This window comes from Oncorhynchus clarkii, chromosome 18 (assembly GCF_045791955.1).
Source record: "Oncorhynchus clarkii lewisi isolate Uvic-CL-2024 chromosome 18, UVic_Ocla_1.0, whole genome shotgun sequence".
NCBI lineage: Eukaryota > Metazoa > Chordata > Actinopteri > Salmoniformes > Salmonidae > Oncorhynchus > Oncorhynchus clarkii.
In genome coordinates, this window is record NC_092164.1 from 57,661,567 (window position 1) to 57,674,994 (window position 13,428).

Consider the following 13,428-nt stretch of genomic DNA (forward strand, 5'->3'; position numbering starts at 1 on the left):
TTTACTGCTCGACTGAGGGACCTTACAGATAATTGTGTGGGGTACAGATGAGGTAGTCTTTCAAAAATCATGTTGAACACTATTATTGCACGCAGAGTCCATGCAATTTATTATGTGACTTGTTAAGCACCTTTTTTCTTCCTGAACTTATTTAGTCTATCCTTAACAAAGGAGTTGACTCAAGACATTTAATATTTTAATTTTTTATTTATTTGTAATAATTTCTAAAAACAATTTCACTTTGACATGATTGGGTATTGTGTGTAGGCCCGTGACACACAATCTCAATTTAATACATTTTAAATTCAGGCTGTAACACAACAAAGTGTGGAAAAACTTAAGGGTGTGAATACTTTCTGAAGGCACTGTACATAGATATGGATGGAACAAGGTTTTTACATTCTTCACTCAATGGCAGCCAGGAAAGGTACATAAGCCTATTACCAAAATGTATAGTATCAGATCATGTTTAACTAAATGCGTCATAGGTTGTGTAGGCACAGAGCCAATGTCAGTCATATCCTAGTATAGGTGTACTGGGAGGATACAGAGATCTTATGATGATGATAAGCTTCATAAGAAAGACAGAGAACTTTGAAATAAGGAATGATTGCCAACACCTTACTCTAATACCTGTGTAGTAACAGCGTATTCATGTAATATGAATAGACTGTAATACGGATGGTTAGTAATATGGATGGTTACATAACGATGCCTGCCACTGACTACCTCTCTACCACTCCATACCACGTGAACACTTTAGCTGCCTTGATCTCCTCTATTCACTGCACCGTTAGACAACCGCGCGTGATTTCCATGGGAACGTCGTCACGCAAAAGGAAATTACCGGGTTTGCTTGGTCAGTGGGCTTGGTTGGTTGACAGTAATCTTGCTATGGCTGCAAAGGTAAGCTCACCTTTTCGAGGAAAAAAAATACAGTTTTTGTCAGTAGGTGAACTAGACAATGTCGGAATAGATAACGACACCTTCGAACGCAGGGAAGACTTTCTCACATACTGCCTCCCCCCCATCTATTGATAGATGGCTAGCCAGCTAGCTACTAGTTAGCCTGCTAAGAGGATGTTCGAGGTTAACATTAGCCAGTGGCAATGACATTTGGCTTTACAGTGTAGGAGGACGGGGCTACTTGCAGAAGTCAAGGTTGTAATGGGATGCATCTTTTCCCTGTGATGCACTATGCGGAAGCCGGTTATCAGACCAACCTGTCAGTGAAACCAGTGGTCTCTGTCCCTCCCTTTCCCCACGTCCCGTGTGGCCGGCTGATTAGCATGTCATTGATTTAAAGCCGGCTGTAGCCTAGTAACCTTGGTTAGCATAATGCTACATGAGCTTCTCCCCGTACACATACACTACAGTAATATAAGGCTTCTATTGTTGCTCGCTCCACTGGGGCCAGTTATTAATTCACGTGATCAAATTCTACAATGTAGATTAGGCACGTGTCTTAAAAAAATAAAAAAATAATTAATAAATGAATGTATTTTTTAGTACAACAGTTAAGTCAACTAGTAACATCTATTAAGAATCCAAAGTGTATTCCTCTTTTGCATTCCATGTGTAGACCCACTTCCAGTAACATCCTAGATGATTCAAAGTTTGGCAAAGTTACTTTATTGCCCTACAACAGCACTAAGTCGTGCTTTGAGACAAAACTCCACATTACAAACGCCTAAAATCTGCAGTGGCACAAAGATTAGATTTAGGGTGTGTCTGAAATGGCACCCTATTCCATATAGTGCACTACTTTTGGGTAGTGTAATAGGATCAGGATGCCATATCAGCCCTAGTTTTTTAAAGAACAAGACTAGCAGATCTCTGAACAACAAAAGCTGCAATACGACACCTGATGCTGTGAGAAAAGGTGAAACCAATCAATATGTTAACAAACAGTGATCAATAAGTGCTATGAACAGTCAGGTGTGAGATACACGGGGACACTGTTCCAAGGCGGCACTATGGAATAGAGAGATCATGTCGAGGGCCTATGCACAGCACATGCTTCCTTAGAGGACAACTACGTCCACGGCTATTTTTCATTAGGTCAGAAGCTGCCATGACAAAAGCTACATATCCAAAGACATGGGCTGTGTATGAAACAATTACTAGAAGTCAAATCCTTGCTTCCTCTTTTCGTTCATCTCTCAAAGCTTCATTGGTGGTATAAGGATATTGCCTTGGATCCTATCCTCCAATGCCATTTGAAAGGAATTGAGGATTTGAAGGCTAGTAACATTTAGACAGCCGTGGAGTAGAAGCAACAAGGAGACCAATATCCACATGTAAAACTATAGCAAGTACACTTATAGCAGAGAAGCTAAATTCACAAACGGGGAGAACTTATTTTTCTTCATAAAGTGGGTGGCAGGGAACAAAAATACTGGCCATCAAATAAATATAAATCAATCTTTGGATACGTAAAAAACCCTATAGTATACAATTCCCCCATAGACTGAACTGTTCAGTTTGTTGATGTCTCGGCACCGCCCTCTTTGGTTTCCTTCTTAGCATGCACCTCTTCCAGTTTCTTGTCCTTCTCCTTGAACTTCTCACTCATGGCTGCCTGAAGGGCCTCCTTGTTTTCTTTGTTAGCCTCCATCTTCTGGTTAAGCTTCTTCTCTGCTATCTTGCTGAAGTTGTTGTTCTCCTCCATGGCTTTCCTTTGCACCTCCTTCTCGTGCTCCCGCTTCTCAGTGAGGTGTTTCAGAACCTCCGCTTCATGGGACTTCCTCCTCTCCTCTGCAGCCTCTAGTTTCCTCTGGATCTCCTCCAGGGACAGGTCCTTCTTCTTGGGGGGAGAAAGGGGGAACTCTCCCTTGGCGTCTGGAGCTGGAGCTCCTAGGATCACCTCGAACACCTAGCCAGACGCACGTTTGTCAATCTCCTTAACCAGTATATCTCCGCAGGAAGAGGCCATTTCAGCAGTGGACAGAGTCAATGTACCTTCACAAACAGTGAAACTAACTCCTCCTCAGCAGCCAGACTTTAGCTGCAAATTTTCTGTGCCCTGTGTCTAGTGCCGTCATCTGCCTCGAGCCACGTTTTTGAATGAAGAAAGTGTTCCCTCCCCCCAAAATGTAATAACTTATAAACTCACAGCTGAATCTCCTATTATTATGTACAGCCCCGTTTCATATAATAATTCCATATAAAGACAGCAATATTGACCTGTTGAATCTTAACATTGTCAAATGATACAGGTGACATTTGCACATCGTCATTGAGACTTATAGTGCCTTGCAAAAGTATTCATCCCCCTTGGCGTTTTTCCTCTTTTGTTGCATTACAACCTGTAATTTAAATAGATTTTTATTTGGATTTCATGTAACGGACATACACAAAATAGTCCAGATTGGTGAAGTGAAAAAAAGAAAAAAAAATGCTTTAAAATAAAAAACGGAAAAGTGGTGTGTGCATATTGTAGCAACCTGCACAGACAGTGGTGTGTTATGTGTTAGGCTATTAGTGGGTTGTGTTGTACTTACCAGTGTTCGCGGGGAACGACATGCCAATCAACCTGCTATCTGCCAATCACGGGAATGCCTGGAATGTTCTGATGACGGGCATCCTGGTGGTTGGCGGAGTGGCGTGGAGGGGGGTTGGGCAGGGGGATCGAGCATTGGAAGTTAAGACCAGGTTTAGCCATTGTTCTTCCTCTTACGTCTGGCCTTCACAAGAGAAGGTCACGGTTGGCTTGTGTGGTATCTTTCATTTATTTGGCGTGGGCTACGGCCAAACAGTAGCATGTGTAAAGTTGGGTTAATAAACCGTCAATTCGTAAACTCAATCCTCTGTCTGACAATTGTTCCTTTATGATCTAGTCAGGTTATTACATTGGTGTCAGAAGTAAAAACGTTGATAAAAGTTAGCCAGCTAGCTAGCTGACTTCTGTGGCTAGCTAACGTAGGTGAGAACGGGGGTTGAAAATGCTTAGAGGGAATCCGAAAGTGAAGTGGAGGTAGGGGAAGATTATGGCCAAGGAGGTGCGTGTGCATGGACGTCGGAGGATCTGGCTGAGGAGATCGCCAGGGCGTCGGAGCCCAGAGGCCGCTTGAGTGAGGACGTTAGAGTGATGGCGGCTGAAGCGTGCATGAGTCCTTCGTCGACTGTGCTTCGCACGGATTTTGGTGGGCGGACCGAAGTGGTGACATCGATGCGGCGGGACAAGGAATCTGGGGCTCAGGATGTAAACAAACATGGCGGCGCCCGGTTCCCGGCTGCGTCCGTATCTGTTAAGACCCTGAAGTATTCCGGTAAGGCGGATTGGGAAGCTTTGCTCAGTTTGAACTGTTAGCTCATTTTAGGGAGTGGTCGGATGAATAAAGGGCACTGCAGTTGGCTTTATGCCTCACGGATGACGCTCTGGCCTGTTTAATAATGATTAGCCCCTAGGACAGACGTGATTATGGTGCTTTAGTGGGAGCACTGAGGAGGCGCTATGGACAGTGTGTACAGCCCGGGCCACTGCGATCCGAACTGAGTAATAGACACAGGCAGCCTGAAGAGCCTCTACGGGTGCTAGCTAGTGACATTGAGAGCCTCTCTCGGCTGGCATATGCACACATGCCCCCCTCCGTGCAGAGCCAGCTAGCACGGGACCAGTTCATACAGAAGCTCTCTCCTACGGAGCTGCGCATACAGACCCAGCTGGCTCATCCTGAGTCATTGCAGATAGCCTTGAAGATGGCTTTGGAGAGGGAACTGGTGTGGGCTGGGGCTTCAGCTGGGGCTTTTGTGGGGGTGCAGGGAGACGGAAAAGCCTGCATGGGGTGGCTGAAATGACAGAACTCATTCTTGCTGTGTCACTACAGGCGACACGAAACACACGCCCTGGTCCCAGGGTCTGCTGGGGTTGTGGCCAGCCAGCCATCTGAGTCAAGTTTGCCCCATGTCCCCCAGAGCTCAGGGAAACGGCTCGGGGTCCGCATAGACCGGGTAGTGATTTTTGATTTTTTTTTAGTGCGGACCCCTGGTTTTCTATCCCAACCACCATCTTCTTCAGGAGGAGCCCACCGGTACAGACGGGGAAGCAAGGCTCCACTTCCCCCAGAAGCAGACGAGGGCAAGTGGATGGAGCCTGTTGTGGTGGGCCAGACCTGTGTTGGGGACTTTTGTCATGTCCCTGTCACTGTGGAGGGGGTGCCCTGCTCTGCCCTGGTGGACACTGGGTCCACAGTAACCCTGGTGAGGCCAGATATTGTGCCAGGTTGGACTCAGTGTGAGCCCACAACTGTGCAGCTCCGCACAGTCACAGGTGAGCTGGCAGCCATGAAAGGGAAGGGACTAATGACTCTGACAGTAGGGGGCAGGACTGTGCGTCATCCTGTGTGGGTGGCAGCTGTGCAGGACCCTTGTATACCGGTGTTGGACTTTTCTGAGCACAGGCTGCCAGTTAGACCTAAATGGGGGCACACTGAGCTTCCAGGGAGGGCCGGCAGTCACCATGGCCCCCCCTAATGTCACATTCACTCAACCCAACAAACCCTTTACTCCAACAGTTAAAACAGCAGACTCATGGCTGCACCCCCTCCCCCACATCTGTGTGTGACTTTTCCCCAGCCCCCCTGTCATCTACGGCTGTGTGTTACATTCCCCCAACTACCTCCATGACACAGCCCTCTGTGAGCCCGGGCCACGCCCCCCCTGCCCAGCTAACCCCAGATGGGAGAGGAGAGGACACTGTCTGCAGTGAGGGAGATATGGGGGAGGAACTGTGTTGGTCTTGACCCCGAGTAGCAGGAACGGTTGTGGCAGTTGCTGTTTAAATTCAGAGACAGCTTTGCGCTGAGTGAGGAGGAGGTGGGTCAGACTCATCTGGTATAGCATGAGATTGACACAGGTGTTGCTCGACCAATAAAGATGCGTCCCCGCCGTATCCCGCGGGCACGCCAGGAGGCTCAGACAAGGCTATGTTGGAGATGCAGCGGGCAGACTTCGTCGAGCCCCCAGACAGCCCCTGGGCGGTGCCAGTCGTAATGGTTCCGAAGAAGGGGGGCAAGCTGAGGTTCTGTGTGGACTAGAGGCGGCTGAATGAGGTAACCAGGAAGGACTCATACCCCATACCACGTATCGATGAGTCGCTGGACTTGGTTAAGGGGTCCTCCTGGTTCTCCTCACTAGACCTCCGCAGTGGCTACTGGCAGGTGCCCCTCTCCCCAGAGGCCAGAGCCAAAACTGCATTCTCCACTAACAGAGGATACTGGCAGTTCAAGGTCCTGTGCTTCGGCCTGTGCAAAGCTCCAGCTACTTTTGAGCGTTTGATGGACAGGGTGCTGGATGGCATCCCCCGACAGCAGTGTCTAGTATACCTCGATGACATCCTGGCCCATGGCAGCTCCTTCCAGTCAGCCCTGGGGGCGCTACGGCGTGTGCTGGAGAGGGTGGCTGCCGCAGGTCTGAAGCTCCACCCCGAAAGTGCCACTTCATGAGGAGAGAGGTGTCCTTCTTGGGCCACCGAGTGGGGAAGGAGGGGATCAGCACCATGGAGGACAAGGTGGGGGCTGTCCGAGACTGGCCCACCCCCACCGACCAGCGTCAGCTGAAGAGCTTCCTGGGCCTGGCCTCGTACTACAGGAGGTTTGTACGGGGCTTCTCAAGCGTCGCTGCTCCCCTGAACCGCCTGCTGCCGAAGGACAAGGCCTTCACTTGGACAGTGGAGTGTGAGGAGGCCTTCAACACCCTCAAACTTGCACTGATCGAGGCCCCCGTGCTCGCCCCCCCTGACCTCACCTTGCCCTTTATCCTGGTTACAGACGCAAGCAATGTGGGCCTTTGTGGGGTGCTGGCCCAGGTGGGGCCAGAGGGGGAGAGAGTGGTGGCGTACTTCAGCAAAACATTTGACAAACATGAGCGCCGCTACTGTGTCACCCGGCGGGAGCTCCTTGCTGTTGTGGCTTCCGCCAAACACTTCAAGTACTACCTGTGTGGCCAGCCCTTTACTGTAAGGACTGACCACTCTGCTCTCCAGTGGCTCATGTCTTTCAGAGAGCCAGAGGGGCAGGTGGCTAACTGGTTGGAGGAGTTTCAGCCGTATGACTTCACAGTAGTGCACAGGGCAGGGGCACGCCACTCCAACGCCATGTCCCGTCGGTCCTGTACTGCAGGCGGCTGCCTCCACTGTGAGTGGAGAGAGGGACGGGAGAGAGAACTGTGTGCAGAGGGGGTCTGTGCCACAGTGTGTCGGGCGAGCGGGCCTGTCTGCTGTGAGCTGCAGACTGTCGACGTGGCTGAATGGGGGCAGCAGCAGGGACGGGACACAGACCTACAGCCGGTGTTACAGTGGGTAGAGGCGCAGGGGAGGCCACTGTGGGAAGAGGTGACAGCGCTCTCACTCGCGACCAAATGGTTGTGGTCAAAGTTTGTGAGACTGCGGCTGGCTGATGGCGTGCTACAGCGGGCATGGAAGGAGTCAGCTACGGGAGAGGAGAGGTGGCAGGTGGGGTCCCAAAAGCATTGCGGGAGGCTGTGCTCCAGAGTACTCGTGGGGGGGGGGGGGGGGGGGTGGGGACTGGACACTTTGGGGTCACAAAAACAATATGTATGTATTCACCCCCTTTGCTATGAAGCCCCTAAATAAGATCTGGTGCAAACAATTACCTTCAGAAGTCACATAATTAGTTAAGTAAAGTCCACCTGTGTGCAATCTAAGTGTCACATGATCTCAGTATACACACACACACCTGTTCTGAAAGGCCCCAGAGTCTGCAACACCACTAAGCAAGGGGCACCACCAAGCAAGCGGCACCATGAAGACCAAGGAGCTCTCCAAACAGGTCAGGGACAAAGTTGTGGAGAAATACAGATCAGGGTTGGGTTATAAAAAAAATATCCTAAACTTTGAACATCCCACAGAGCACCGTTAAATCCATTATTTAATAAAAATGGAAAGAATATGGCATCACAACAAACCTGCCAAGAGAGGGCCGCCCACCAAAACTCAGAGACCAGGCGAAGAGGGCATTAATCAGAGAGGCAACAAAGAGACCAAAAATATTTTTTTACATTTATTTAAACAGGTAGGCCAGTTGAGAACAAGTTCTCATTTACAACTGCAACCTGGCCAAGATAAAGCAAAGCGACACAAACACAGAGTTACACATGGAATAAACAAACATACAGTCAATAACACAATATAAAAAAAATCTTTATACAGTGTGTGCAAATGAGGTAAGATTAGGGAGGTAAGGCAATAAATAGGCCGTAGTGTCGAAGTAATTATAATTTAATTGCTAAACACTGGAGTGATAGATGTGCAGAAGATGAATGTGCATGTAGAGATACTGGGGTACAAATGAGCAAAAAAACAAAAAACAATATGCGGATGAGGTAGTTGGATGGGCTATTTACAGGTGCAATGATCTATGAGCTGCTCTGACAGCTGATGCTTAAAGTTAGTGAGGGAGATATGAGTCTCCAGCTTCAGTAAATTTGGCAATTCTGCTGCCAATGAATGGAACATTCATTGGCAGCAGAGAACTGGAAGGAAAGGCGGCCAAAGGAGGAGTTGGCTTTGGGGGTGACGAGTGAAATATACCTGCAGGAGCGCGTGCTACAGGTGGGTGCTGCTATGGTGACCAGTGAGCTGAGAAGGCGGGGCTTTACCTAGCAAAGACTTATAGATGACCTGGAGCCAGTGGGGTTGGCGACGAATATGATGCGAGGGCCAGCCAACGAGAGCATACAGGTCACAGTGGTGGGTAGTATATGGGGCTTTGGTGACAAAACGGATGGCACTGTGATAGACTGCATCCAGTTTGTTGAGTAGAGTGTTGGAGGCTATTTTGTAAATGACATCGCCGAAGTCCAAGATCGGTAGGATAGTCAGTTTTACAAGGGTATGTTTGGCAACATGAGTGAAGGATGCTTTGTTGCTAAATAGGAAGCCAATTCTAGATGTATTTTTGGATTGGAGAGGCTTAATGTGAGTCTGGAAGGAGAGTTTACAATCTAACCAGTCATCTAGTTGTCCATATATTCTATGTCAGAACCGTCCAGAGTAGTGATGCTGGACGGGAGGGCAGCGATCGGTTGAAGAGCATGCGTTTTGTTTTACTTGCATTTAAGTTGTATGGCATTGAAACTCGTCTGGAGGTTAGTTAACACAGTGTCCAAAGAAGTGCCAGAAGTATACAGAATGGTGTTGTCTGCGTAGAGGTGGATCAGAGAATCACCAGCAGCAAGAGCGACATCATTGATGTATACAGAGAAAAGAGTCGGCCAGAGATCCGATTTGACACACTGAACTCTGTCTGAGAAACCAAGGCTGTTGAGTCTGACAGAGTCGAAAGCCTTGTCCAGGTCGATGAATACAGCTGCACAGTATTGTCTCTTGTCGGTGGCCGTTAGGATATTGTTTAGGACTTTGAGCATAGCTGAGGTGCACCCATGACCAGCTCGGAAACCAGATTGCATAGCGGAGAAGGTATGGTGGGTTTCGAAATGGTCGGTGATCTGTTTGTTAACTTTCCTTTCGAAGACCTTCCTTTCGAAGGCAGGGTAGGATCGATATAGGTCTGTAACAGTTTGGGTCTAGAGTGTCTCCCCCTTTGAAGAGGGGGGGGATGACCGTGATAGCTTTCCAATCTTTGGGGATCTCAGACGATATGAAAGAGAGGTTGAATAGGCAAGTAATAGGGGGTTGCAACAATTGCGGCGGATAATTTTATAAAGAGCTGTCTAGCCCAGCTGATTTGTAGGGGTCCAGATTTTGCAACTCTTTCAGAACATCAGCTATCTGGATTTGGGTGAAGGAGAAATGGGGAGGCTTGGGCAAGTTGCTGTGGGGAGGTGGGTGCAGGGCTGTTGACGGGGTAGGGGTAGTCAGGTGGAAAGCATGGCCATCCGTAGAAAAATGCTTATTGAAATTCTAAGTTATGGTGGATTTATTGGCGGTGACATTGTTTCCTAGCCTCAGTGCAGTGGGCAGCTGGGAGGAGGTGCTCTTATTATCCATGGACTTTACAGTGTCCCAGAACATTTTGGAGTTTGTGCTAGAGGATGCAAATTTCTGTTTAAAAAAGCTAGCCTTTGCTTTCCTAATTGCCTGTGTATATTGGTTCCTAGCTTCCCTGAAAAGTTGCATATCGCGGGGGCTATTCGATGCTAATGCAGTACGCCACAGGATGTTTTTGTGCTGGTCAAGGGCAGTCAGGTCTGGAGTGAACCAAGGGCTATATCTGTTCCTGGTTCTACATTTTTAGAATGTGGCCTGCTTATTTAAGATGGTGAGGAAACCACTTTTAAAGAATAACCAGGCATCCTCTACTGACGGGATGAGGTCAATATCCTTCCAGGATACCCAGGCCAGGTTGATTAGAAAGGCATGTTCGTTGAAGTGTTTCAGGGAGCGTTTGACAGTGATGAGGGGTGGTCGTTTGACAGCAGACTCATTACGGATGCAGGCAATGAGGCAGTGATCGCTGAGATCACTGAAGGCGCTGCAAATTTCCACAGCGGGTTTGGATTTTCATAGGACCACTTCAATCTGTACACTCCACAGAGCTGGGATTTACGGAAGAGTGGTCATAAAAAAAGCCAATTCTTAAAAAAAATAATAAGCAAACACATTTGGTGTTCACCAAAAGGCATGTGGGAGACTCCCCAAACATATTGAAGAAGGCACTCTGGTCAGATGAGACAAAAATGTAGCTTTTTGGCCATCAATGAAAACACTGTCTGGCATAAACCCAACACCTCTCATCACCCTGAGAATACCATCACAGTGAAGCATGGTGGTGGCAGCATCATGCTGTGGGGATGTTTTTCAGAAGCAGGGACTGGGAAACTGGTCAGAATTGAAGGAATGATGGATTGTGCTAAATACAGAGAAATTCTTGAGGGAAACCTGTTTCAGTCTTCCAGAGATTTGAGACTGAGATGGAGGTTCACCTTCCAGCAGACAATGACCCTAAGCATACTGCTAAAGCAACACTTGAGTGGTTTAAAAGGGGAAACATTTAAATGTCTAGGAATGGCCTAGTCAAAGCCCAGACCTCAATCCAATTGAGAATCTGTGGTATGATTTAAAGATTGCTGTACACCAGCGGAACCCATTCAACTTGAAGGAGCTGGAGCAGTTTTGCCTTGAAGAAAGGGCAATAATCCCAGTGGCTAGATGTGCCTGTAATGAATACTCCTGACGACCCAACGGCACCGGAGGGTGGAGTGGGCGTGGGAGCAGAGGCGGCCGCATACCTCAGGGGCGAGGTCAGGCTGGTTCGACAAGGTTGTGAACTGACCCGATGTTCTGCGTCGAGGCTGATGTCCAGTGGGTCTGTTCAGGGGGGTGGGTCGACCCAGAGGTCGGGGAGCGGGACCATCACTGTGGAATGCCTGAATTATCTCTGGGTTGATGATATCCTGGTTGGGGACCCGGGACCGGTCTTCTGGCCCATAACCTTCCCAGTCCACTAGATAGTGGATGCGACCTCTCAGGTATTTGGAATCAAGGATGGCCTAATGGAGGGTTCCCCTCCGACGTACAACGGTGTTGGTGCACTGCTGGTTGAGACTGGAGGATGAAGAGGATGAAGAGGACTGTAGGTGACCGGTTTTAACAGAGACATGAAAGGACGAGGAGATTTTATACTGACGGGGTAACTGGAGGTGGTACGTGATAGTGTTATCTTGAAGGAACCAATGAAACAAGGACAGAACTGTTTGCAGGGGAGGCAGATGTCTCTGGTAGAGAACCACACACATTGTCCGGGGTGAAAGAGTGGCGTAGGTCTGCTGCGTCTGTCGACAAAGCGTTTCTGGGCATTAGAGGCCTCCTGCAGATGCCGGTGAGCGGTCTCCCATACCCGCTCACTACGCCGAAACTAGTCGTTGACAGCTGGGACAGTACCAGGCTCCACCTCCCAGGGAAACATGGGGGGTTGGTAACCAAGTACACACTGAAACAGAGTAAGGCGGAGGGATGAATGCATGAGTGAGTTCTGAGCATATTCGGCCCAGGCCATATACCGACTCCAGTCGTGTGGAAAGGCAGAATATTGTTGGCGGAGGTACTTCCCTATTTCTTGGTTCAGGCGTTCCGTCTGCCGGTTGGTCTGGGGACGGTACCTGAGAGGCTGAGGGCGACCCCCGGTCGGGTCACAGAAGGCTCGCCACACCCAGGTGACAAACTGGGGCCCGCGGTCAGAGATGATGTCCTCCGGGATCCCATAAGACGGAACACCTGCTGGAACTTACACTCAGCCAATTCCATGGTGTTAGGTAAATGAGGAAGAGGAACCAGATGACACATTTTTGAAAAATGGTGGTGGTGGTGGTGTTACCAGAAGATTCAGGAAGGTCTGTGATGAAGTCAACAGCTATGTGGGACCAGGGTCTGTGAGGGATTGGCAAAGGTTGAAGCTTATACTGGAAGGGAGATAACGAGGGCTTTTGGTTTGGGCGCAGAATGGACAGGAGAGAATGTAATCCCTTACGTCAGATGCCAGTGAGGACCACCAGAACTTTCGGGCTGGAAGTTTGGTGGTTTGTGTAATGCCCGGATGTCCTGACCCAAAGGAGATGTGACACCATTGCATCAGTTGGGGCCTAACAGCTGCTGGTACGTAACTCCTCCCAGCTGGTGTCTCAGGAGGAGCTGTGTCTGAGGTGAGGGCTTCTTGTATGGCAGAGTGAACCTCCCACTGTACCGGCCCCATAATGCAAGAGGAATGAAGAATGGGTGTAGGACCGGACTTACTGGTCGGAAGGTCAAACTGGCGGGAGAGAGCATCAGCTTTTACGTTTCTTTCCAGGGATGTAAGTAACATGAAAGTGTGTGAAGAGGAGCGCAGCAGGCTTGTCTGGAGTTTAACCTCTTGGCCCCTCTGATATATTCCAGATTACAATGATCTTTTAGGAAGAGAAAAGGATGTTGTGCGCCCTCCAACCAGTGGCGCCACTCCTCGATGGCCAGCTTGATGGCGAGGAGTTCTGTTCCCCACATTGTAATTCCTCTCAGCGGAGGATAACTTCCGGGAGAAGAAGGCACAGGGATGTGATTTTGGAGGTGTTCCCACCCGCTGAAAGAGTATGGCTCCTACTCCTACTTCAGAAGCACCTCCAGGGTGAAAGGAAGGGTCGGATCAGGTTGGAGAAGGACAGGAGCTGAGCTGTAGCGACATTTCAAGTTGTTGGAAATATTCAGGGCTGTATCAGTCCATTGAAGGGTCCGGCTCTTTTTGGCTGGTAAGGGCAGTGATGGGAGCGGCAGTGGAACTGAAGTTTCGAATGAACCGGCGATAGTAGTTGGAGAACCCAATGAAACGTTGGAGTTCCTTAGCGGGGGTGGGTTTGGGCCAGTTACTGATGGCGGGGACTTTGTTCTCATATCTGCTGACCCCTCCAGGTGTCAGTACGAACCCGAGGAAGTTTACATGGAAGGTGCTCTTTTCAGTCTTCACATAAAGGTTATGG

General features: G+C 49.0%; 1 protein-coding gene and 1 pseudogene across 1 annotated transcript in view; one reads left to right on the plus strand and one right to left on the minus strand.

The window, feature by feature from the left end:
- The first annotated feature begins 823 nt into the window (after positions 1-823).
- The window catches only part of LOC139373775 (electrogenic aspartate/glutamate antiporter SLC25A13, mitochondrial), a 98,680-nt gene continuing 86,075 nt past the window's right edge, over positions 824-13,428 (plus strand). Inside the window, 1 exon segment of the mRNA XM_071114755.1 lies at positions 824-906. Coding sequence (XP_070970856.1) covers positions 895-906 — 12 coding nt within the window. The 5' untranslated portion in view covers positions 824-894.
- On the minus strand, positions 2,467-3,002 carry LOC139372743 (stathmin pseudogene; annotated as a pseudogene).